This window comes from Microcaecilia unicolor, chromosome 1 (assembly GCF_901765095.1).
Source record: "Microcaecilia unicolor chromosome 1, aMicUni1.1, whole genome shotgun sequence".
Taxonomy (NCBI): domain Eukaryota; kingdom Metazoa; phylum Chordata; class Amphibia; order Gymnophiona; family Siphonopidae; genus Microcaecilia; species Microcaecilia unicolor.
Genome location: NC_044031.1, coordinates 78,415,376 through 78,443,228, shown reverse-complemented (window position 1 = coordinate 78,443,228; position 27,853 = coordinate 78,415,376). Strand labels below are relative to the sequence as shown.

Below are 27,853 nucleotides of genomic sequence, written 5' to 3'. Positions count from 1 at the left end.
GTATGCAAACATCTATATACAAGAAACCCACAGACAGATGCAGCTACCTCCACAACTCCAGCTTCCACCCTTCACATACAAAAAGATCCATTATTTACAGCCAAGCCACAAGATACCACCGTATCTGCTCGGACCCAGAGGATAGAGACAGACACCTTGATACCCTGACTGCGTCCTTCAAACAGAAAGGCTACAACCCCAAAATAATCTCTAAGAATATTGCCTCCTCCCTCAAAACACCCAGGGAAAATCTGCTACAGTACTAAGAAAAAAAAGCCAATGAAAGAATTTCCCTTGTAGTGACATACAACCCAGAGCTGGAGAAACTGAGAAAAATCAAAAGAGACCTACAGCCACAACTTCAGGAAGATGAATTACTGAAAGAGATATTCCCATCCCCCCCACCAGTGCTGGCCTTCAAAAAGCCACCAAATTTTAAAACACAAGCTGATCAGAATTAAACTTCCAACACAGACGGAAAAAGAAAAGGGCACGTTCTCGTGTAACACAGCCAGCTGCAAACTATGCCAAAACATTTCACAACACCCCACAGTCATTCACAAAGGAAAAATATTCAGCATAAAGGACTTTTACATGCTCATCTTCCAATGTGGTATATATCATTCAGTGTAAGAAATGTAACGAAGGATGCTATATTGGAGAAACAGGCCAGATGCTTAAGACAAGATTCAATCTGCACAGACATCTCATGAAAATAGCCTGTGCCAGTCAGGCCCCCACCCCTGTGGGCCAACACTTCACAAGACCAGAACACTGCACGAGTGATTTCACAGTAAGAATACTGAAAGGTAATTTTAAAACAATACAGGAACGTAAGAACTTTGAAATAAGAATGACTGAATATTTTGACACCCAACAAACAGGACTTAATAAGGATCTGGGTTTTCTAACTCATTATAAAACATAAAGCTGTATTTCTCTGTTTATTACCCTCCTCTCACCTACCAACACCCATTCTGTTAGAATATCAATGAAATGCTTTGATGTCCCCATGCATACCCCCACCCTCCCACTCTGTCAGACTGTCAAAGTAATGCTTTGATGTTTCTCTCATATATACTACCTGCTACCTCATTTGCTTATTTCCGATCTGAGGAATAAGGGCAACCTTCGAAAGCTAATCAAGAAATGTATTAAGTTATGTCCAATAAAAAAGGTATCATCTTATTTTCTTTTCCATGTTTTATTTTGTTTGATTTCTATTGATAACCTTTAAGAGTGGACTAACACGGCTACCACACCTCTCTGCTAACCAATTTGAAATGGTGCGTTTCCCCGACAGCAACTCCCCTTCTGTTGGGGTCGAAAGAAACAAACATTTGGGCGAACTGTCTGAAGGGGCTTGCCCGCTCCACAAAGAAGGCCAATGCTCTCTTCCAGTCCAATGTATGCAACTGACGTTCAGCAGGGCGGGTATGAGGACAGGGAAAAAATGTTGGCAAGATAACTGACTGTGTCAGATGGAACTCCGACACCACCTTTGGCAGGAACTTAGGGTGAGTGCGGAAGACTACTCTACTATGATTAAATTTAGTATAAGGAGCATGGTGGCGAAGTAAAAATTTGCGATGGTGCCAAGAAAAAGGCACTAAAAAGGAGCAACGTGAACGCGCAGCACAAAAGGGGCCATGACAGCGGCGAAAGAAAACGTAAAGAGGGCCCAACACTAAAAGAAAAATAAGGGACTTTTTTTTTTTTAAAAAGAAGAGAAAACGCAAAAACTCGCGGCTAAACGAAGGCTCTTTCTCATGGCACACACAGAGAGACAGCCAAAATAACCACTCTCTACCGCGGAAAGAGCAAAACTGACGGGGCTCTCGTGCAACGGGCAGGAAGCTGATGGCCGCGCATGCACAGTGCGGGCGCCCTCGCGCGGATTGAAGGCTCTAGCAAGCTTTTGTTGCTAGGAAGATTCCGGTCGGGGCTGCCGTGGACGTCACCCAGTTGTGAGAACAAGCAGCCTGCTTATCCTCGGAGAAAGGAGTTTACCACAGCAAATAACTCAAAGAGTAGACAAGGGTGCACACTTGTTTGTATCAATAAATTTTTATCAAATGTTTCACATAACAAAAACAAACACCAAACTCTCCCAACTCCCCCCACCATATGAAAAATCCACCAACATCTAATGTTGTTTCTTCAATAAAACATTAACATCAAAATCCCCCCTTCCCTTAAAGTCCTATCCCATCCCCTCTAAAAGAACAAGATCTAGGAGAGCCCATTCCTCATGATTCAGGTCAAAAACGACCCTTATGTTGATCAATTGTTCCATATCACACACCAAAATCAATTTGTGTGTCCAGTCAGACATAGATGGGCCCATGGGCTGCTTCTATTTGCCTGCTATCTCACACATGATCACTGCTGAGCACAATCTTTTAAGCTTAGTTTGCCATCTGAGACCCTGCTTATTCTTAAACCCAGCAACCAGGTCTTCGGATATAAAGGAAAGGTAGTCCGTAATGGATCTTATGGCGTAAAGCACAAATGCCAAAGTCCCGTCCTTTCTCAGCAGACGGAATGATCCTCGCTCGGCGGGGTTGGATGCCTCCTATATGTGTTCCCTCCTTGGCCCTTAATAGGGCGGCTCCTCCTGCAAATTCGGCTACATCAAGGAGTGGTGATTCCTCATTGCCCCAGATTGGCCCAGGCGGCCGTGGTATGCGGACCTCCGGCAGATGCTGGTGGAGGCTCCCCTTCCTTTGCCTCTGGTTCCGAACCTGTTGACGCAGGGCCCCGTGACCATGGAGGTTCCATGCCGCTTTGGTCTTACGGCATGGCTATTGAGAGGGCGCAACTGAGAGACAAGGACTATTCTAACAAGGTCATCTCCACTCTCTTGCTGGCCCGCAAGCGTTCCGCTTCCGTGCCTATGCGCGGATCTGGTGCCAGTTTGAGGCTTGGTGTGCTTCTAAAGCGATCACACCCATGCGGGCTTCTGTCTTGCCAATATTTGACTTTCTGCAGGATGGTTTACAAAAAGGCTTGGCCTATAATTCCCTGCGTGTTCAAGTGGCAGTATTGTCATCCTTCGGCTCCTCAGGTCTGTGTCCAACCACCACCAATTGGCAATTAGTGTATTGTTCTTATTCCTAATGCTGTAAGATGTGTACACTTTAATCTGTCCCTGAATATCTATCTTTGCTTTGACTTCTAGTTAGTTGTAAGTGTATAGTTTGCTTTGACTCTAGTTAGTTGAAAGTGCATAGTTTGGTACTATCTCATAATAGCTCTGCTGTTCAATCTCCTACTCACCTGCGTCCCCCCCCCCCCCTGCACTGTGCTTTCTCTCATTAATATTACTCTCCATCCCATCACTCTCCTATACCTCTCGGCTCAACCGGACAAACAAGTACCTAACCACCCTATATTACATATCTCATATATCCAGAACCATGATCCTCTTAAAACTACTCATCATCAGCTACTCATTCGCTATCATCCACGCAATACTTAACGCCTCCCCTTCAAAAATCAATATCATACCAGTCCTTCACTGTCACAAAACAACCACCAAAACTATCACATCTCCTCGCACTAACTACAACCAAAGAAATATGCCATCACTCAAGCATCCATCACCAAAACCAGAAACTTCTTCACCTAAACCTAAGATAACTAGAACAAGACAACTAATCAAAATCCATCCATCCCCTCATAATGAGGAACCATACATATCCATCCGAGTGGGATATATCAATGCCAGATCAGCAGTCCACAAAACTGAAACCATTACAGACTGCATTACATCAGATAATCTTGACCTATTATTCCTCACCGAAACCTGGGTCCGCGACTCAAATGATCCCATCATACTTGACCTATGCCTCCCTGGCTATAAAATCTTACACTGGACCAGAAATGGAAAAAGATGTGGCGGCATTGCGCTCATCTACAGATCATATTTTTCCCCTGAGCCCATCTCTGAAACCATTACACCACAACTAGAAATTACCTCATTCAAACTTCACAGTCCCACTCTATGTAATCATCTAACCTGTATCCTATTCTACAGACCTCCCCCCCCCCCCACACACACACACACAACAAATTGGAATAACAACCAATCTGCCTTTATGGACTTTATATCGAACGCATGCATCAATAATCCCAATGTATTATTAATTGGAGACTTAAATCTACACCTAGAGGATTCCAATTCAACAAACACACACAAATGTATGGACCTCCTTCACCTTTGCGACCTCATTCTCCCTCCAATGAAACCAACTCACATCAAAGGTCACTCGCTCGACATCATCTCTTACAAATTCTCTTTGGACCAAAACTTTCTCATATCTGACATCAATTGGTCTGACCATTTTAAACTGACCCTATCCTTATACGTGTAAAAAAGGCCTGCCTAAAACACAAGACCCTATAATAATCAAAACAAGGGGATTGATAGACAAGGAAAACTTCTGGCAACAAATCTACAATAACAGCTGGTCAGCACAACCAAACTCAATCCACTTCCTCACAGACTGGGACAAGAGATGCAAACTTATACTGGACGGAATTGCACCACTACGCAACAAAACCTTACGCAGGCACAAACCGGCACCTTGGTTTAACGGCCTGCTAAAAAAACCTAAAATCACAAACCAGGAAACTTGAAAAAACATGGAGCAAATCAAAAAACAATCTCACCCTCATCACATGGAAACAGTCATAAAGGAATTACAAAAAATGCCATTAAACAAGCCAAAAGATCCTACTACACGCAACAAATTACTACCACCGGCACAGACATAAGGGAAAATTAGGTTCTTACCTTGGTAATTTTCTTTCCTTTAGTCACAGCAGATGAATCCATTAGGAATGGGTTGTGTCCACCTACCAGCAAGGGGAGATAGACAACACTGAAAACCATAGTGCCTCTAGGACGGCTAGCTCCATCTGCCTCTCAGTATTTTGAAGCTTCCAAAGCAGTGTTAAACCGCAAAGTAGCATAACATGAACTTTCCTCACAGCGAACGCCCCAGAACAGGAGCAATAACACAAAGGAGGGACGAACTCAACCTCCTGTAGTAAAACAGAAATCCTGAAGACTGTTTTCCAACTTCTCCCAATGAGGGCACATGTCTGCAGGAAAAAATGAACACAAAACAGAGTCAATCAGGGAGGGAGTAACGCCGTATTCGGCGGGAAGAACAGGGATCACCACTCCAAGGTGCAACAAGACTTGTAAGGTCACCCCTACTGCCGCCCATTAGACGGCAGTGCCGCATCGGGACTCCACAAACACGTCTCTCACCGGGGCACTGAATTCCAATCGGTAACCTTCTCTGATCAGGTCCTGGACCCACTGATCTGAGGTAATCTTGGTCCACTCCTCGAGAAAGAGGGAAAGGCGTCCTCCTACAGCTGTAAAGGAGGAGTGGACCGGCGTCCCATCATTGTGGAGGACGGCCCTGAACTCCTGGCCTTGAGCCTGCCGCTGTGGAGCGTTTGTCCGAGCGAAAGGAGTTCCTCTGCTGAAAACGGGCACGTTGAGTAAACACAGAAGAGCGTCCTGGGCGATACCTTCTAGCTTCACGGAAGCGAGGAGGGAACCACCTGACCCTTAGAAGAAGGCCGCGGCCTATCCTCAGGTAACCTCTGGGGTTTAGCATCCCCCAGGTCTTTAACAATCTTCTGCAACTTCTCTCCAAATAACAGAAGGCCCGAAAAGGCAACTTCACCAGCCTTTGCTTAGAGGCCATGTCAGCCGCCCAATGCCGTAGCCATAGAAGGGGCGGGCGGACACCACCACAGACATCTGAAGCTCTGACCAGATCATAGAGGACGTCAGCTAAAAATGACAAGGCCGACTCCATTCGCAGTGCAACCTCAGCGAGGGAGTCCGCACCATCCATGGGCTGTTCCACTGCCTGTTGTAACCAAGAGAGGCAGGCTCGAGCAGCATAAGAACTGCAAACAGACGTCCTTAAGACTAGGCCCGAAATCTCAAAGGACCGTTTTAGCGCTGATTCCAGCCGCCGGTCCTGAATGTCCTTCAGGGCGACCCCTCCCTCTACTGGGAGGGTGGTCTTTTTTGTCACCGCCGTGACTAAGGCATCCACTTTAGGCATCCCAAAACGGGCCAAGTGCTCCTCACTCAGAGGTTAAAGACGCCCCATCGCCCTGGCCACTTTCAAGGGCCCCTCTGGGTCAGCCCATTGAGCAGAAATAAGCTCTTGGATGGAGTCATGCAAAGGAAAGGCTCCAGCAGGCTTCTTAGTACTCGCCATCCTCGGATTACCAGAGGAGGCCTCACCTTTAACAGGATCATCAATAGAGAGGGCCTGTAAGGCATCAGAGATAAGCGCTGGCAGCTCATCGCGGTAGAAAATCCGAACCGCAGTGGGATCATCCAGATCCAGTGGCAATCCGGCACCTTCCTCTGGCTCCTCAGACCACGAAGGCCTGCCAGATCCCTCAGAGTCCTCACAGCCCGACTATTGGGGGGGGGGGGGGGGGGGAAGGGGGGTGCGCCACTCTCTGACGGGGAATTTACCCGTCTAAGCTTAGCGTGCATCCAACGCTCAGGGGAATCCACGTCTGACATCAGTCCCGGGCCATCATCAGTCGGAGGGGGACCAGGTAGCAACGCAGTGTCAGACACCAGCGGCAGAGCTCTTTTCAGCATGAAGGCTTTATGTAAAATAAGCACAAACTCAGGTGAGAAAAATTCACCCTGACCTCCCGTCTAAATAGCACGTTTTACAGAGCCCTGCTGCTGATCTGCGCTTGCCACAATGGGAACAGTGCTTAACTCCCTCAGCAGCCATCGCCAAAAAACGGCGGAATAAAATTCTTAATGGCAGCTTCGCGCCAAAATCACCCCAATTGGAACGCCGTCCACGGGCCCTTCCCGGAGGACCTAAGTACTGCCCTTACCTCAAAGGACCGAGTCCACAAGCTCCGGTCACGCTGCACAGTCAGGAAAAGCCTCAGAAATAGCAGCGCTGTCAAAGTGCGATTTTTTTTTTTTTTTTAACGCTGTGAGGAAAGTTGGAGGCAAACAGCTACAGAGGTACTCCGGAGGCAGAAGAGGGTGGGAAAGGCAGGGAAAGGGCGAACCTATGTGCCTTTAAAGTGGGCTCCACTTAGACACAACACCCCTGCTACAACTGGCAAAGCACAGGAGCCACCCCAGGCAGAATCTTCAAGGAGCTGAACAAGCTGCATCCAACCCTGCTGGGAGATAGAGAAATACTGAGAGGCAGATGGAGCTAGCCGTCCTAGAGGCACTATGGTTTTCAGTGTTCTCTATCTCCCCCTGCTGGTAGGTGGACACAACTCATTCGTAATGGATTCATCTGCTGCTGATGACAAGGAAAAAAAACTATCAACTTATAAAAAACCTTCTAAACAGCAATCCAGTCACTACCTCACCCACGAACTGTCCATCTGCTGACCAGCTGGCCAGACACTTCAAGGACAAAATTATCAATCTCTGTAACACAATTCCACAAGACTATAACATCAAAACCTCTCTCGATGAACTGGACCCCACCATGGAAGAAATTCCAGTTGACCGTTCATGGACGAATTTCGCCCCCCCCCCCCCCCCCCCCCCACTGAAGAAGTCTCTCTGACGATCTCTAAACTCTCCAGATCCAAATGCCATCTTGACCCCTGTCCTAACTACTTAATGGAAGATGCCCCTGTACACTTTTTTTTTTTTTTTTTTTTAAATAATCATTTAAATTTTTACAAGCGATAAAACAACTTGCTGGAAATACAGAGAAAGTAATATGCAGGAATTATTTCTATCAGGCAATTCTATTCTCTTCCTTAGACCACTAAATAGGGAGAGTGAAACAAGATAAGGAGATCAATTAAAAAGTAAACAGAAAATAAAAACCATGGTATTAACCTGATTATCCCCAGATATTACTCGTCTAATTCATTATTCCACATTGATCATCTGGTTGGCTTCTTCAAGCCAATACGATGTATAGTCAAATCATTTCATTGAAGCCCCTGTACGCTTTATTACAGATCTCACCTCCCATCTCAACTTCCTGCTCCAACAAGGCTCCTTCCCTACAGAACATGGTAGTATACTACTTACACCAATACCCAAAAACCCCAAGAAATCAACGAGCGATATTACCAACTACTGCCCTGTCGCCTCCATCCCCTTACTAATCAAACTCATGGAAAACAGGGTAACCTCTCAAATCAATGACTGCATGAATAAATTCTCCATTCTGCATGAGTCGCAATCGGGATTCCGTCCTGCCCATAGCACAGATACTGTGCTACTCACTTTAACATCTATATTCGAAAAAGAAATTTCAATCGGAAACAACATTCTTCTTCTACAATTCGACTTGTCTGGTGCATTTGACATGGTAAATCATTATGTTCTTAGAAAACTACTGGATAAACTAGGTATCAGCGGAAACATCATCAAATGGATAAAGGCCTTTATCACAACAAGATCCTACCAAGTTAAATCAACTTCAACAATCTCTTCTCCTTGGTCATCAGTTTGTGGTGTACCCCAGGGATCTCCTCTATCTCCGATCCTCTTCAATCTTATGATGAACATCTTAACCTCTTGGGCCAACGCCTTCATGATGAAACTGAACAAAGAGAAAACACAATGCCTAATCCTCTCATCCCAACACTCTTCACTCCTCCCAACTACTCTTAGTACCCCTGATGTCACAATCCCTATATCCAACAACCTGAAAATTCTTGAAGTGACACTAGATAAGCATCTTTCACTTGAAACTCGCGCAAAATCCACTACGAAGAAAATGTTCAACATGCTTTGGATACTGAAACGCATTAAACCTTATCTCCCCCTGAAAACATTTCACAACTTGGTACAATCCACCGTGCTTACCCATGTGGACTACTGCAACAATATTTTTATAGGCTGTAAGGCCCAAATCTTGAAGGATTTCCAGACTGCCCAAAACACTGCAGCGAGACGTATTTTTGGTAAATCACGATTTGAGAGTGGCATCACCCCTTCGTGAAAGGCTTCATTGGCTCCCTATTAAAGAACGAATAAATTTCAAGGCTCATACACTGATTCACGGGATCATCCATGGAGAATCTCCGAGTTACATGACCAGCTTGATCGACCTACCCACCAGAAACACTTCTGAATCCTCTCGGAATTACCTGAACCTGCACTACCCTAGCTGCAAAGGGCTCAAGTATAAATCCTTGTATGATTCCAGCTTCTCCTTCAAAGGCAGTCAACTCTCGAACGCCTACACAGACCCATTCGCTCTATTAAAAACCACCTATCCTTCAGAAAATCGCTGAAAACCCATCTATTCAAGAAAGCTTATCCAAACGCCATAACCTAATCCTACAAATCTACCTATTCATCACCTGATCCTAAGACAACGACAATGATTCAGACTACGCCTCCTCCAATTTTTTTCCCTATGTTCACCCTGACCCTATCCCTTGATTATCTCAATCTAACCTAAAACCAGCACCTCTTTCTACCTCCTCTACTCCTTCTCCCTTATTATATTACCTATCCACACTACCCCATTACTATGCTAAGCTTAGCCTGTTCTCTCTGCACTATGGGAAAATTAGGTTCTTACCTTGGTAATTTTCTTTCCTTTAGTCATAGCAGATGAAGCCATTACGTATGGGTTATGTCCATCAACCAGCAGGGGAGATAGAGAGCACTCAAACTTTCACAGTGCCCTCTTGGCCAGCTAGCTCCACTGCCTCTTCAGTATTTGAAGCTTCCAAAGCAGTATGGCAAACCGCAATGGGAATCACAAGAGCTTTCCTCACAGCGAACGATGGCCCATCACAAGGGCATGAACTCATAAAGGAGGGAATGCACATCCCCCTGGAGGGAATAAACTCATCCTCCTATTTATATAACTGGAGGGGAACACACGCGCCTCCTGAAGGGAATCACACATCCTCCCAACACACTGGAGGGAATGAACTCATCCTCCTATTTATATAACTGGAGGGGAACACACGCGCCTCCTGGAGAGAATCAACACATCCTCCAAAAAAAACATGCTGGAGGGAATGAACACATCCTCCTAAATTTAAACTGAACATGAATCCTGAAGATTGTTTTCCAACTTTCTCCCAAGGAAGGAACTTCAGGAAATTAGAACAGAACCTGAAAAACAGATTCACAGCATACAGACAATCATACAGGGAGGGCTCATGGCTTCATCTGCTATGACTAAAGGAAAGAAAATTACCAAGGTAAGAACCTAATTTTCCCTTCCTTGTCATCAAGCAGATGAAGCCATTACGTATGGGATGTAACAAAGCAATCCCTAGATAGGGTGGGAACAAGCCACACCACGCTCTAGCACTTGTGCACCAAAACGCACATCCCTCCTGGCAGCCACATCCAGCCTGTAATGTCGGGCAAAGGAGAGCTTAGAAGCCCATGTTGCTGCACTGCATATCTCTTGAAGAGAGAGTGCTCCAGTTTCAGCCCAAGAGGAAGAAATCGCTCTAGTAGAATGTGCCTTAAAGGCTACAGGCAGAACCCTGCCGGCCAGCAGATAAGCTGAAAAGATAGTTTCTTTGAGCCAGCGGACAATAGTGGCTTTAGACGCTGGAGACCCTCTGCGAGAACCGGATAGCAAAACAAACAGATGATCAGAAGTCCTGAAAGAGTTAGTAACTCGCAGATACTGCAGCAGAGTCCTGCGCACATCCAAAAGGTGCAGCTGCCCAAAAGATTCTGGAAACTCTTCCTCTGAAAAAGAGGGCAAGAAAATAGGCTGGTTTAGGTGAAAGGCTGAAACCACCTTAGGCATAAAGGAAGGCACGGTCCGAACCGTGACTCCGGACTCTGAAAATTGCAGAAATGGGTCTCTACAGGACAGCGCCTGGAGCTCTGACACCCGTCTCGCCGAGGTAATGGCCACCAGAAAAACAGCCTTCAGTGTCAAATCTTTCTCCGATGCTCGCCGAAGAGGCTCAAAAGGAGATGCCTGCAGGGTTTTCAAAACTAGCCCCAGGTTCCAAGCTGGACAGGGTGCTCGCACTGGAGGTCGGAGCCGAAGCACCCCTCTAAGAAACCGTGCCACATCTGGGTGAGCAGCCAAAGACACGCCTTCCACCTTACCACGAAGGGAGACCAACGCTGCCACCTGCACCTGCAGGGAATTATAGGCCAAGCCTTTTTGTACACCTTCCTGCAAAAAGTCCAGAATCGGCAAGACAGGAGCCCGCATTGGAGCAATGGCTCTGAAAGCACACCAAGACTCAAACAGGCACCAAATCCTGGCATAAGCCACGGAAGTGGACCGCTTGCGGGCTTGCAGGAGAGTGGAAATAACTTATTGGAATAACCTTTATCCCTCAATTGCGCCCTCTCAATAGCCATGCCGTAAGACCAAAGCGGCCGGCGTCCTCCATGGCTACCGGTCCCTGAGTCAACAGGTTCGGTACCAGAGGTAACGGCAGAGGAGCCTCCAGGAGCATCTGTCGGAGGTCTGCATAGCAAGGTCTCCTTGGCCAATCCGGGGCGATGAGGACCACTTCTCCTGGGTGCAGCCGAATCCGCAAGAGCAGGCGCCCTATCAAGGGCCATGGGGGAAACACAAAGTAGACCCGGAGGCCAGGGTTGAGCCAAGGCATCCAACCCCGCCGAGCGAGGATCTCTCCGTCTGCTGAAGAAGCACGGGACTTTGGCATTGGCACTTGTCGCCATTAGATCCATCACGGGCTTGCCCCATTTGGCACAGATCTGCAGAAATACTTCGTCTGCCAGATTCCATTCTGCTGGATCGATCTGATGCCTGCTCAGATAATCGGCCTGCACATTGCTCTGACCTGCAATATGAGCTGCCGACAGACACTGAAGATGCAGCTCGGCCCAGTGGCAAATCAGTTCGGCCTGCGCGGCTAGTGCTCTGCACCTTGTTCCGCCTTGTCGATTTATATAGGCCACCGTTGTCGTGTTGTCCGACATCACTCTGACAGCCAATCCTTCCAGGGTCACTTGAAAGGCCAGAAGCGCCTGAAACACCGCTTTCAACTCTAGGCGGTTGATGGACCACTCCGACTCCTCGGGTGTCCATAGACCCTGGGCATGCTTCCCCTTGCAGTGTGCGCCCCAGCCCTTCAGGCTGGCATCTGTTACCACTAGGCACCAAACGGGGAGCGTCAGCGGCATTCCTCGCCGCAGCATGCTGTCCGAGAACCACCACTCCATGCTGAGACGGGCCGCAGGGAGCCAAGTAAGTCTGCATTGGTAATCCTGAGAAATAGGAGACCATCTCCGGAGTAGGGAATACTGTAGAGGTCTCAGGTATGCTCTCGCCCAGGGTACCACTTCCATCGTGGCTGTCATCGATCCCAGCAGCTGGACAATGTCCCAAGCTCGCGGGCGGGGCATCCTAAGGAGCTGACGGACCTGATTCTGAAGCTTGCACCGCCTTAGCTCGGGTAGGAACACATAGCCCGAGACTGTGTCGAACCTGGCCCCCAAAAACTCTAGAGATTGTGAAGGGGACAGGTGACTTTTGGCCATATTGACGACCCAGCCTAGAGATTGCAGTACTGAGACCACTCTGGCTGTAGCTTGTAAGCTCTCTGTTGCAGAGTCTGCTCTGATGAGCCAGTCGTCTAGGTACGGGTGAACCCCGATACCTTCTCGCCTGAGAAAAGCAGCTACTACCACCATTACCTTCGAAAAGGTTCGGGGAGCTGTGGCGAGGCCAAAAGGCAAGGCCCTGAACTGGAAATGTTTTCCCAACACCGCAAACCTCAGAAACTTCTGGTGCGGGGGCCAAATCGGTATGTGCAAGTAAGCTTCTTTCAGGTCTAGAGACGTGAGAAACTCTCCTGGCTGAACCGCCGCAATGACGGAGCGCAGGGATTCCATGTGGAAATGCCGCACTCTCAGGGACTTGTTCACTTCTTTTAAGTCCAGAATAGGGCGAAAGGACCCACCTTTTCGCGGCACCACAAAGCAGATGGAGTATCGGCCGCAGCCTTGCTCGGTGGGAGGCACCGGAGTCACTGCCCCTAACTGAATCAGACCTGGTAAAGCCTCCTCCACCGCCGCCCGTTTGACGGCAGAACCGCATCGGGACTCCACAAACACGTCTCTTACTGGGGCGTTGAATTCTATTCTGTATCCATCTCTGATCAGGTCCAGAACCCACTGATCTGAGGAAATCTTGGCCCACTCCTCGACAAAGAGGGAAAGCCGTCCTCCGATGACAGGCATCGAGAGGGCCGGCGCACCATCATTGAGAGGGTCGCCCCTGAACTCCTGGTCTTGAGCCACCGGCTGCGGAACACTTGTCCGAGCGAAAGGAGTTCCTCTGCTGACCACGGGCACGTGAAGTGAACCCAGCAGAACGCCCCGGGCGGTACCTTCTAGCTTCACGGAAGCGAGGTCTGTACGAGGAGTGGACCGCCTGGCCCTTTGAGGAAGGCCTCTGCCTATCTTCGGGCAAGCGCTGGGGTTTTGGATCACCCAGGCCTTTCACAATTTTCTCTAACTCCTCACCAAATAGGAGAAGTCCTTGAAAAGGCAACTTCACCAACCTTTGCTTAGAGGCCATGTCCGCTGCCCAGTGTCGTAGCCACAGACGACGGCGAGCCGCCACTGCTACTGCCATTTGTTTAGCCGAAGCTCTGACAAGGTCATAAAGGGCATCAGCCAGAAAGGACAAGGCCACCTCCATCCGCGGAGCCACATCCAAGAAGGGCTCCGCTCCATCTCCGGGCTGAGCCACTGCCTGTTGCAACCAAGCTAGGCAGGATCTCACAGCATAACAGCTGCATGCAGACGCCCGAACAGTGAGACCTGCAATTTCAAAGGACCGTTTCAATGCTGTTTCCAGCCTATGGTCTTGAACGTCCTTCAGGGCAACACCTCCTTCAACAGGGAGGGTAGTTCTCTTTGTCACCGCAGTGACTAGGGCATCCACTGTAGGCATTTGAAAACGAGCCATATGTCCCTCACGCAGAGGGTATAACTGCCCCATAGCCCTGGAAACTCTCAAAGGTCCCTCGGGGTCAGCCCACTGAGCCGAAACAAGCTCTAGGATGGAGTCATGCAAAGGGAAGGCCCGAGCAGCTTTCTTGGTACTAGCCATCCTGGGATTACCCGAGGAGGCCATGCCACTGTCAGGATCTTCAATCGAGAGGGCCTGCAGGATATCTGAAATAAGCGCTGGCAGCTCATCACGGTGGAAAATCCTCACCGCGGAGGGATCATCCAGATCCTGTGGTAAATCCGCACCTGACTCTGGTTCCTCAGACCAAGAACGTCTGTCAGAGTTCTCCGAATCCTCACACCCCGACCACGGGGGGGGGGGGGGGGGGGGGAAGGTGCACCACAATCTGAAGGGGAATTAACCCTTCTGCGCTTATCTTTAGGCCAAGCATCCAGGAAAAAAGCCTCACTGGGCAGTCCCAGGCCAGAATCCATCGGGGGGGGGGGGGGGGGGGGGCAATCAGAGGAGCCTCAGGCGACCCTTGAGGAAGGGCTCTTTTCATCATGTATGCTTTATGCAGCAAAAGCACAAAATCCGGGGAGAAAATCTCACCCTGGGCACCCAAATCCTGTCCGGTGCTAGCCACTCCTGAAATAACCTCATCTCGAGGTGCCCCACCCGGCTCAGGTCTCTCCGTGTCCACGGAGGCCGCGCCATGCGGTGTAAGCAAAATGGCGCCCGCTGCCAGCTCAGAGCGGGAAGAAACATCGCTCGCCATGCTCGGGCCGGCTCCTACGCCAATACAGCACGATTTACAGAGCCCTGCTGCTGATTTGTGCTTGCCACAAGTGGAACAGCGCTTTACATTGTCCGCAGCCATCGCCGAAAAACGGCGGTAAAATCCAAAATGGCGGTTTCGCGCCAAAATCGCCCCGATCGCGGGGCCCACCCCGGAGGAGTTGGAAAACACTCTTACCTCAAAGGATCTAGTGTACAACTACGATCCTGCTGAAAATCAGGTCAAAAACCTCTGTTCCAGCATCTCTGCGTTTAAAAACGCGACGCGACTTTTTTTTTTTTTTTTTAAGCTGTGAGGAAAGCAGAGGTATTGAAGACTCCGGAGGCTCAGATGAGTGGGAAAGGCAGGGAAAGGGCGAACCTATATGACTGCATCCACTGTTGGTGGGTAAGGACAGGGAAAGCAAGGCAATATGTCCACATCAACAGAGGTATGGGTAAGGCAGGGAAAGGGCTAACCTATGTGCCTTTAAAGTGAAGCTGCTATAGCCTCCAACACCCCGGTTAACAACTGGCAAGCCAGGATCCACCTCCCGGCAGATTTTTCTGGAGCTCGAACAAGCTGCAGCCACCCTGCTAAGGGAGATAGAGAATACTGAAGAGGCAGTGGAGCTAGCTGGCCAAGAGGGCACTGTGAAAGTTTGAGTGCTCTCTATCTCCCTGCTGGTTGATGGACATAACCCATACGTAATGGCTTCATCTGCTTGATGACAAGGAAACTTTATATTCCTATTACTATGTAAGCCGCATTGAACCTGCTATGAGGGGGAAGTGTGGGGTACAAGTGTAGCAAATAAATAAATAAAGCAGCTAAGGCTCTTCAGCTTGGAGAAAAGGCGGCTGAGGGGAGATATGATAGAGGTCTATAAAATGAGTGGAGTTGAACGGGTAGATGTGAAGCGTCTGTTTACGCTTTCCAAAAATACCAGGACTAGGGGGCATGCGATGAAGCTACAATGTAGTAAATTTAAAATGAATCGGAGAAAATGTTTCTTCACTCAACATGTAATTAAACTCTGGAATTCGTTGCCAGAGAATGTGGTAAAGGCGGTTAGTTTAGCGGAGTTTTAAAAAAGGTTTGGACGGCTTCCTAAAGAAAAAAGTCCATGGATCGTTATTAAATGGACTTGGGGAAAATCCACTATTTCTGGGATAAGCAGTATAAAATGTTTTGTACTTTTTTGGGATCTTGCCAGGTATTTGTGACCCGTTGGAAACAGGATGCTGGGCTTGATGGACCTTTGGTCTTTCCCAGTATGGCAATACTTAAGTACTTATGAATGCATTACCTCCCCATTCAGTACTTTGCCACAAGTTAAATTTAGCCAATCTAGGGGATTTCCCACCACAAAGAAATGAAGCGAGGTCCATCTGAATGCTCAATAAAACCCTCCTTGGTGTTTCTAAAGGTACAGTTTTAAACGGGAATAATAAACAACGTAGTATATTCATTTTATTAGCAGCTGTATGTCCCCACCAGGAGTGCCAGGAGCCTTTGATCTGAACATAATTCTGTTCATATAATTTGGATAGGTCTCTGTGGATCTGCACACCATGATACCCGATTCCTATATTGGTCCATTTAAAGGGAAAATTAGGGCATAATTGAGACTTCTGTAGGATCTGTGGTGATACCCAATAGCACAGATTTATCAAAATTAACTCTGAAGCCTGCCACTATATTATACCTGCTCAACTCTTGCATTATAATTGGAAAAGTTAACATAGGTTTCCCAATGTATATAACAAAATATCAGCTGAGAATAGAGCAATTTTGCGATGTGACCCTATGATAGCCAGTGATATCCTTCTTCACTCGAATACAATGTGCCAGAAGGCACCCCTGATATTCCTCTCCTTCAGCAAATGAATATGTATAGTGCAGTGCAGTGCAGTGCGCGCTCCCCCCCCCCCCCCCCCCCAATTTACTCGTATTCATGCAGTGGGACCTTCATACAGTTTTCTAACCCAGGTACAAAACTTTTTCCGTATACCTATTTTATATATAAATTTCCACAAGAAATCCCGGTGGAGCTGATCAAATGCTTTATCCGCATCTATAGGCAAGATCACCATCTTTTCTCAGACGTGCTGAGTACCCCAAATGATATTCGGGGTACGTCTATTATCTGCTACCTGCCTTTTCGAGACAACCCGGATTGGTCCATATGCACCAAGTCAGCCACTTTTGCAGGATCTAACATTAGGTTTTTGTTATAATAATGCACTGAAATTCAATTTGCATATTGGTTATATTGTGAAGTCCTGTTTTCTTTCATCTCCAAATGCTGCATCAATTGAAGCCTGTATTGACTGAATACAGCTTGACTCATGCTGCATTAGAAGTAGGATTGATTACTGCAAGTCTTCTGGCTGGACTGAGTAGTCTTCCAATGTTTGCAACTGGTGCAAAGTACAGCTGCTCATTTAATAACAGGATCTAAAATTGCACCAATTACCAGTGACTATGCGCATCAGTTACAAACTGCTAGGCTTGGTTTACAAATCATTCAAATTGGGTTGCCCAGTCTATCTTCTTAACAAGCTGAAAAAATACATTTCTCTTGCAACTCACGGGTCTTGGTGTTATCAAATGTTCATCTACTAGACAGACAGCATTCTCATATGCTGGACCTTATCTTTGGAATTCCTTACCTGATGAACTTCAAAACACTTTCTCATATTTTGCTTTTAGCAAAATCTTTAAAACTTGATTTTACAATTTTACTTTAACTGCTTATGTGATGTTTATATTGTAATTGTATACTAAATGGAAACTGTAAATTGTAAACCGCTTTGACAATGATATATAGTGGTATACAAAGTTAATAAATCCAATCCAAGTTTAAGAATAATAAAAATTATGCATATTAATTATTCTGCATATAAATATTCACAAAACCATTTAAGCTCTTTACATGGTAGTTACTTACCACCTCCATTTAAGCCTTCTTTTCCATATTTATCATAGATGTCACGTTTTTTAGCTGTAATAGAAAAACTGGTTAAATACAAAGCAGACAATCAAAACTATTAAGTACACAGATATTAGAGTGTTCAAAAAAACAAAACAAAACTGAAAACTCCAAGCAATATTTAAATCTAACTTCCATAAAATCTAAATAACCAAATAAAAAAAAGTGAAGATATATATTCAAATTACCAATCAACACATTTACAAAGATTTGCATTCTCTCATCATTGGTCTCAAAAGAAACTCCATTTAAAGAGAGTTTTTCCATTACTGAGTTTTTACAAAAACAAGAGGAAAATGCAACAGTTCAAGCTTCACTACCCTAGCACTGAGTTGTTGAACGGGTAGCAATATCCAATCCCCTGAGGAAGCCATATGGTGAAATGGGTTCCCGTTGGGATCATGACTCTACTGCCTTAGACTGCAACAAAAGCTAAGTTTAACTTCCAGTTTTTTTTAAATTTTGTTATGGATGTGAATGAAAATTGAATATTTCACAATATATTTTTATTGACAGAAATTGTTTGCACCAATAATAATTTTTCACAAAAAATTGCTTATTGGTTTGGTTGGGGGGGTTTGTAACCGATGATAGAAGCTGTGAACTGTGGTTTTGATGCTGTGTTATTGCATTACTATAGCATTCTAAGGACACTACAGTCATTTGAGGTTTTTTCCCCCACCAATCCTTTATGGTGCTAGATTACAGACAGTTTATTCCTCACTCTATATTTTGAACTGAGTTTTGACATTTATTGAGTGAGTTTCCATTTGTATTTTGTTACCTTGGTAATTTTATGAACAAGCCATTTCTGTGTATAAGTTCTCTTTTGTGCAAGAAAATACATATTTAAATTACTCCCATAGTAATTTGAACATGCTAGATTTAATCTGCTAATTTTGATTCTATTCAATGTAATTAGCTACTTCGAAGTTTACTAATGTCTCAAAGAATATTTCTTATATCAACTCAATATATAATCTATTGCTTCAATTTAGCTAGTCAGTTATTATTCATTTCTATATATTCAGGAATGGAAAAACAGTATTAATCAAAAGCAACTTTCAAAATAATGACAAGAAGCTTTCAAATTTTACTTTATGGTCCCCTTGGAAAAATTGAAGTTACTGTAAAGCAGCTATTTCTTACATTTAAGAGAATCAACTGCTGCAAAATTGCATAGAAACTAATTGTGATGGTAGATAAGTTCAAGACCCATCCAGTCTTATCAATTTCATGTTGCAACAGCACAGACCTTATTTGTTGTCAATTACTTCCTTGCAAACTAAGGAGATTCTGCACCTATTTCAATTCTTACTGTGCTTGCCTCCAAAGCCTTCATTAAGAGACTATTATATTTACACATCTTTCTGTGAAGAAATCTGTTGCCCCTACTCTTTGACTCTTGCTCTAAAAATGGTTCTCTCTTGATTATGCCCCATCTTATCTTCTTACCCTATTGAAATCTATGAACCCCTCCCTCCTCTTCCTTGGATCCCTGGCCATCTCATCTAGTAGTCCGCTTTGCCCCCCCCCCCCAAATCCTGATTATCCTGCCACTCATTCATGGAAGCCTCTCTGAAGGCTCTCTACCATCTACCCAACCCCTATTCACTTGTTCAGTACCCACCCATGTCTGTTTTATCATTCCCACCTTAATTCCCTTACCCCTTATTTGTCCCATTTGTCTGTCCTGATTAGAGTTTTCCTGAACAGCAGCAAATGTGAATCTACTCATTTCCCTAATCCTTACACTTTCAGTTCCTTCTATTCCAATCTCTTGCTAATCAACCCCATTCTGTAAAGGCACCATCTACATTCCAGGTGTCCATTTTAACACAAGCTTTCCTTCAAGCACACATCGACCATATCCTTCGTGTCTTTTTTGCCCTTCACAGGATCCGCGTTATTTAACACATCTTGTCACATTCCTGTATTTGTTCTTCGATCATCTTTCTGGTAATTTCTGCGCCTCAGCTCTTCCCCTCTCCGACCATCACCTGATCACCTTCACACTTCATCACCCTCACCCTCAGTCCCCGCCCAAACCTAACCACTACTTCCAGGAATCTCCAGGCTGTCGCCCTCCCACCTTATCCTCTAGTACCTCTAATCTCTCCCTTCCATCATGTCCTCAGAGTCTGTCGACAAGGCTGTCTCCACTTACAATGCCACTCTCCTTCCTCTGCTCTGGACACCCTTGCACAATCCATCTCCCGTCCCACAAGGCGCACTAATCCCAGCCCTGGCTGACCCTTGCACCCGTTACCTTCACTCCTGCACCAGATCGGCTGAATGCCTCTGGAGAAAATCTCGCACCCATACTGATTTCATTCATTACAAATTCATGCTATCCTCCTTCCAGTCCTCCCTATTCCTCGCCAAACAGGACTACTACACCCAAGTGACTAATTCCCTCAGCTCTAAACCCTCGTCGTCTCTTCGCCACCCTTAACTCCCTCCTCAAAGTGCTCTCTCTCCCACCCTCCCCCTCACTCTCTCCTCAATCACTGGCTGACTACTTCCGCAACAAGGTGCAGAAAATCAACCTCGAATTCACCACCAAACCATCTCCTCCTCTTCACCCTATAACCCACTCCCTCAACCAACCAACCCAGGCCTCCTTCTCCTTGTTTCCTGATATCACCGAAGAGGAAACCGCCCATCTTCTTTCCTCCTTGAAATGCACCACCTGTTCCTCAGACCCCATCCCCACCAACTTACTTAACACCATCTCTCCTACTGTCACCCCCCCCCCATCTGTCATATCTTCAACCTCTCTCTCTCCACTGCAACTGTCCCTGACACCTTCAGCATGCTGTAGTCACACCACTCCTCAAAAAAAACCATCACTTGACCCTACCTGTCCCTCCAACTACCCGCCCCATAATCCCTCCTATCCTTCCTCTCCAAGTTACTTGAACGCGCCGTCCACAGCCGTTGCCTCGATTTCTCTCCTCTCATGCCATCCTCAATCCGCTTCATCCGGCTTTCACCCCTTACACTCTACAGAAACAGCGCTATCTAAAGTCTGCAATGATCTCTTCCTTGCCAAATCCAAAGGCCACTATTCCATCCTCATCGACCTATCCGCCGCTTTTGACACTGTCAATCACAATTTACTTCTTGCCACACTGTCCTCATTTGGGTTCCAGGGCTCTGTCCTCTCCTGGTTCTCCTCTTCTCTCTCCCACTGTACCTTCAGAGTACATTCTCATGGTTTTTCCTCCACCCCCATCCTGCTCTCTGTTGGAGTTCTTCAGAGATCTGTCCTTGGACCCCTTCTTTTTTCAATCTACACCTCTTCCCTGGGCTCCCTGATCTCATCCCATGGTATCATCTTTATGCTGATGACACCCAGCTTTATCTCTCCACACCAGACATCACTGCGGAAACCCAGGACAAGGTATCGGCCTGCCTATCCGATATTGCTGCCTGAATGTCCAACCGCCACCTGAAACTGAACATGGCCAAGACCGAGCTTCTTGTCTTCCCACCCAAACCCACTTCTCCTCTCCCGCCACTCTCTATCTCAGTTAACAACACCCTCATCCTCCCCGTCTCATCTGCCCGCAATCTCGGAGTCATCTTCGACTCCTCCCTCTCCTTCTCTGCGCATATCCAGCAGATAGCCAAGACCTGTCGCTGCTTCCTCTATAACATCAGCAAAATTCGCCCTTTCCTCTCTGAGCACACCACCCGAACTCTCATCCACTCTCTCATTACCTCTCGCCTTGACTACTGCAACCTACTCCTCACTGGCCTCCCACTTAGCCATCTATCCTCCCTTCAATCCGTTCAGAACTCTGCTGCACGTCTTATCTTCCGCCTGGACCGATATACTCATATCACCCCTCTCCTCAAGTCACTTCACTGGCTTCCGATCAGGTACCACATACAGTTCAAGCTTCTCCTGCTAACCTACAAATGCACCCAATCTGCAGCCCCTCCCTTACCTCATCTCCCCTTACATTCCTACCCGTAACCTCCGCTCTCAAGACAAATCACTCCTTTCAGTACCCTTCTCCACCACCGCCAACTCCAGGCTCCACCCTTTCTGCCTCACCTCACCCCATGCTTGGAATAAACTCCCCGAGCCCATACGCCAGGCCCCCTCCCTGCACGTCTTCAAATCCTTGCTCAAAGCCCACCTCTTCAATGTCGCCTTCGGCACCTAACCACTTTAACACTATTCAGGAAATCTAGACTGCCCCAACTTGACATTTCGTCCTTTAGATTGTAAGCTCCTTTTTTTCTTTTGTTACATTTGTACACCGTGCTTTCCCACTCATGGCAGGCTCAATGCGGCTTGAGCAGGGACTGTCCTTCTTTGTTAAACTGTACAGCGCTGCGTAACCCTAGTAGTGCTCTAGAAATGTTAAGTAGTAGTAGTAGTAGTAATACCCCATCTCGACTATTGCAATACTCTTTATTGGTTTGCCTCTCTCCTCACTTCAACATTTTCAACTCATTCAATCTACAGCCATTGATCAAACTACTTCACAACACACACAGCTTCGACCAAGACGCCCCTTTGCTCTGCTCCGAGCATTGGCTTCCAATCTCGACTTGTATTTACTTTAAAGGTACTGTTGCTAGTTTTCAAAGGTCGCCTGCCTATATATAGCTTCTGCCTCTTTCAACCGTGTCCTCATAACCCTACCAAACTAACCGCCCTCTCCACTCCTCACAAAGTTCCCTGATTCATATTCCATCTACCTCTGCTTTATGATTACAAATCTGACATGAAGCAGTATTCAGTTATATAGGCCCTAAAATCTGGAACTCCCTTCCACTTGCTTTTAGAACAAACTTCATACAACAACTTCAAATCTCTCCTCAAAATCCATCTTTCAATCCACCTTCCAAACTACTGCCGAGTCTTACTCCTGTTCCTTCTTGCCTCTACACCAAGTCTGTTGCTTTTTCTCTCAAGTTATATATTATTGTTAACTGCACTGATGCCTTTGCAGGTCATTTTGCAGTATAATCAGTGGTGTGCTGGAGCAGGTTCCTCACAGGCTCACAAGAGCCGGTTGTTAAGTTTTTAAGAATTTGGGAGCCAGTTGTTAAAGTAGGGCCCTCCATGCTACTTTAACAACTGGCTCCCAAAATGTGGGCTTGGGCCCCCTGCTGAATTATCTTTTACTTTGCTGGTGGGGGTGCTGAGCCCTGCCAGCCAAGTAAATAGACTACTGCTGCTTCCCCGCTCCTTGTTTCCAGCTCTGGCAGCAGGCTGGGACTTCTCAAGCAATGTGAGAGAAGTTCCAGCATGATGCTCAGAGCAAGACGTTGGGAGTGGTGGCAGACCATTTATTGGCTTGCCAGCAAAGGTATGCCTAGTGTGCCTGCATGAAGGGAGGAAGGAGAGAGAGAAGCAAGTGTTGCTCCCCCCCCCCCCCCCCCCCACCCGGCCCTTCCAACTGCAGAGCTGGCTACGTCCGGAGAAAGAGCCTGTTAAAAATTTACCAGCACACCCCTGAGTATAATCAAACATTTGTAAATAAAATTAATTTTTCTCTTCTCTCCTCTTAGGTAAATATTTTTATAAGTCCCATTGCAGAGTTTACAGTATAGAATGTAAACCATTTGGGAAAACCTTCCCTAGCCTCTCTCTTTTCCTTTTCTATGGCTTTTTGGAAGTATGACCTTCATAAAGGAGACATACTGCTGACTGGATATATCTACAGCCATCCTCTTTTTTTTTTTTTTTTCCTGTTGGCATCCTAGCATCACACCGATTCCAGAACCAACTTCTAGTGGGATGGCTGTCTTCCTGGTCAAAGCTATAACCAAGGTATCCACCTTGAGGTGGAGAAGCGGAAAGTCCCAATTAAGGGCCAAAAAATACTTACCCATGGAACCACTCACTCAAGTAGTACAAAAAACAGAAGAAACCAGTCTTCGCAAGGAAATCAACAAGAAACAAAACAACAAAGATGACCAACAAAAGCAAAAAACATAAAAATAAAATATATATATATATATATATATATATATATATATATATATATATATATAAAAACATCAAAATTTAAAATTAATCATAAGATATGTATTTAAAAGATGAATCTATCAACATCAAAAAATTACATAAAAAAGACAACACTTTGGATGTAAAAATGAAGAATCAACTTTATTAGCCAAACTATAGCAGGGAGAAAGGGACTCGACACAGCTGTGTTTCGGCCGTACTGGCCTGCATCAGGAGTCTTCTCTGCCGTCTGTTGATTATTAATTCTATCCAAATATAAAAAAATATGTGTGTCAATAAACTGAAGCTATAGTACTCAATTGTACTGGAAACAAAGTTGTTGAGCAGAGAAGATCAGAGCAGCGTCTCTGATCTATGCAATCAAACCGAACTAGGCCAGATTAAAGAGTGTCCCACTCCTGGAACCAGAGTCTACAACACTTGGTGTACCAGAAAAACCTGGAGCGCTTCTTCAATCCTCCCAGAATAGGATCCCCCTACAGCCATGCTCTCAGGGCTTTATCAATCAAGGCCGCAGGTCCTCCCTCTTGACGAGTCCTTAGGAAAATGGAAGGCTGGGCATTCACATGGCAGATGAGATTTAATGTAGACAAATGCAAAGTGGTGCACATTGGGAAGAATAATCCAAATCATAGTTTCCTGATGTTCAGGTCCACCTTGGGAGCCAGCACCCAAGAAAAAGAACTAGGTGTTGTAGACAATACGATGAAATCTTTTGCCCAGTGTGTGGCAGCAGTCAAAAAAAGCAAACAGGATGCTAGGAATTATTAGGAAAGGGATGGTATTGCTCCATGGTGCAACCTCACCTTGAGTATTGTTTTCAGTTCTAGTTGCTGCACCTCAAAAAAGATATGGCGGAATTAGAAAAGGTTCAAGAAGAGCGACCAAAATGATAAAGGGGATAGAACTCCTCTCATATGAGGAAAGGCTAAAGAGGTTAGGGCTTTTCAGCTTGGAAAAGAGACGGCTGAAGGAACATATGATTGAGGTCTACAAAATCCTGAATGGTGTAGAACGAGAAGTGAATTAATTTTTTACTCTCTCAAAAGTACAAAGGCCTAGGGGACACTCAATGAAGTTACGTGGAAACACAAAACGAATAGAAGGAAATATTTTTTCAGTCAACAAATAGTTAAGCTCTGAAACTCTTTGCCGGAGGATGTCATAAAAGCAGTTACTATATCTGGGTTTAAAAAAGATCTGAACAAGTTCCTGGAGAAAACATCCATAGTCTGCTATTCAGACAGACATGGGAAAGCCACTGATTGCCCGGGAATTGGTAGCATGGAATGTTGCTACTATCTGGGTTTCTGCCAGGTACTTGTGACCTGGATTTGAACTGTTGGAAACAGGATATTGGGTTAGATGAACCAATGATCTGAACCAGTACAGTTATTCTTACGTACTACTACTACTACAGTGGGATCGTCCCCATTACAAGCTCTCCCTTCCTCCAACCTCTTCTTGGGAGATACATCTGGTTTTATAGGCTGACCATTGAACATCGATCCCAGCCTAGCTCTCTTTAGAGGACCACGGTCTCCTAGGAAAAAGCCAGACACGTTCACAGCCTGCCAACACTGGGTTCCCTAACCCTGATGCAGCAGAAATGCCTAGTGAATCAGGAGAAAAAGCTCAGGGGAGGCAGCCTCTCTCAACTCCCACCAAGATGTCACCTCCATCCCCCCTTTCTGAGACCACTAAGTATCCTGAAAAGCAAACCAGAAGAGCCCAATCCTGACACCTGCAAAATGGCAATGCCATGTGATTCAGGGGAGCAAATCTGAGTAAAATGGTTCTGCCTCCTTTCCAGAGTCAACCAGTTGAGGGCTGCACGGCACTGTGTCAAACTGCATGCTGCAACTGCTGCCAAGGGAGCTCAGGGCAGTGTAAACAGCGTATGGTGCACTCAGATAGGCCTCCATGTCGTACACTCTGTTCCCAGTGCCATCCTCCCCACTCAAGTTTCTTTTGATGAGGGTACAGATAGTGATGCTCCTTGAGAGTAGCTTAGAGGTGTGTAAAGGGCTAACTTATTCTTTAAGTACTCTGGCCCATTTTGTCCAAGAACCTTGAAAATCAAACAGATTTAAATTTAGCCCTGTAAGATACTGGTAGCCAGTGTAACGTTTGCAGGAAGGGTGTGATGTGGTCATGCTACATGCAGCCTCCTATCAGTTGTACAGCAGCATTCTGAATTATTTGAGCTGATGCAAATTCTTTTTTTTAGACCAACAGGGCATTACAGTATTCTAGTCATGATGTTATCATGGCATGGACCACTGTGTTCAGACTCATCTTATCAATATATGGAGAGAGATTTCATAGCTGCTGCAGGTGATAGAGACAGTCTATGCTTGAATTTGTGGGATCAGGGTGAGTGTTACCAAGTAGCTCCAGGCTGGGACAGGATGGCTAGCAAAAATTGCTTCCGACTCCACAGCCCTGATACTAAGATTTTAGCTACATAACTAGATCTGGTTTATACAGGCAAATAAGATGGGATTTATAAAGTCTAGGTTTTCCTGCCAAAATACAAGATTATTTGCTAATAGACATCTAACTACGCAAATGAACTTGCTGACTGGTGGTCATATTTTTTTTTTAATTTCTTTTATTCATTATAAACAAATTACAAATAGATGCTTCCTTCTTGCAAAAAGCAAAATCATAACTAATACACTGATCGCCTTTCTCAATTATTACAACGGTTAAATGAATTCCCCCCCCCCAACTCTCCCCTCCCATCCCCCTAGGCATTAACATCATTAAACATCATTAAATCCCTTTCCATTGTTCATATGGGTTCCAAATTTTTTGAAATTTTTGTAGATGTCCTTTTCGGATAGCTGTCAGTTTCGACATTTGGTAGAAGTGGTGTAGTCTATCTTCTACCACCTGTAGTTTGGGAACTTCCTTCTGCCTCCACGCTTTAGCTAGAGCCAGCTTGGCTGCCCCCAGAAGCTGGATAGCCAGTTTATGACAGTGTGTCGGGCTCTTTTCAGGTCGTACATTCAGTAGACAATACATAGCATTCCCCGGGTAAACTAGCTTTAACATATCTTGTATCCATCCTAAAATTTCAAGCCAAAACCCCTGTACCTTGGGACACTCCCACCAGATGTGCCAGAATGTACCCGTCCCCCCACATTCTCTCCAACAGTCTGTCGAGAGATTTGGATAGAATCTATGGAGCCGCACCGGAGTATAATACCATCTATACAAAATTTTAAATCCATTTTCTACCAATGGCTGGGCGATGGATGGTTTCAGCAGGTATCTATAACACCCCGCCCACCACTGCTCTGTCCCCTGGAGCTGGAGATCCTCCTCCCAACATTTTGTGTATTTGCCTTGAGGTGAGGAAAGGAGAAGCAGTGCTCTATATAAACGAGTTATACTACCTTTGCTCCCTCCCCCTCTCACAGCCTTTTCCAGCCCTGTTTCTGCCAACTCCGGCTCATCTCTCGCCCGCCTCATAACATAATTTCTTAGACAGATATAATGTACCATGTCCCTCTCTTCCAAACCAAACTCTTCTCTCAGATCCTCAAAGGGTTTTAGTTCTCCATTACCCCATATCTGTCCCAGGGTGCGAAACCCTTTCTTGGCCCATGTCTTATATATGTTCTCTGCTACCCCAAGTGGGAAACCCGGAGCACCTCGTATTGCCATCTGTAAGAAGTATTTTCTATCAGGGAAGACCCTCTTTCTAATTTGAAGCCATGTATGCAACAAGTGGTTAAGGCCCAGCGGAACTCTTCGTGCTGCTGTTAAGATTTATTTTCCCGCGCTCCAAAGAATGGAGCTCAAGTCTCGGGTGCCCAACCAGGCTCTTTCCCAGTGCAGCCACTTTTTGGTATTACTTGGGTCCCACTCCGCTAGGATTCGCAGTTGTGCCGCTTGGTAATATACACAGAAGTTTGGGAATCCCATACCACCCCTAGCTAAAGTTTGAAACATCATACTTCTGCGCACTCGAGGTCTTTTACGCCAGATATACGTAAACATTTTCCTGTTTAGCTTTTGAAAAAAGGCCCGAGGGATTGGCAGCGGGAGCGCCATGAATAGATAGAGCAATTTTGGTAGCAGCATCATCTTGATGGCGTGAATTCTGCCTAACCAAGTTATAGTGAGGCCCTCCCATCTGT

General features: G+C 46.0%; 1 protein-coding gene across 3 annotated transcripts in view; it reads right to left on the bottom strand.

Moving 5' to 3' along the window:
• DNAJB6 (DnaJ heat shock protein family (Hsp40) member B6) overlaps positions 1-27,853 on the bottom strand; it is a 257,593-nt gene that overhangs the window by 178,369 nt on the left and 51,371 nt on the right. For all 3 annotated transcript variants that reach the window (XM_030198684.1, XM_030198675.1, XM_030198693.1), the window contains exon 4: positions 17,666-17,719. In XM_030198684.1, coding sequence (XP_030054544.1) covers positions 17,666-17,719 — 54 coding nt within the window. The remainder of the gene's footprint in view (positions 1-17,665; positions 17,720-27,853) is intronic.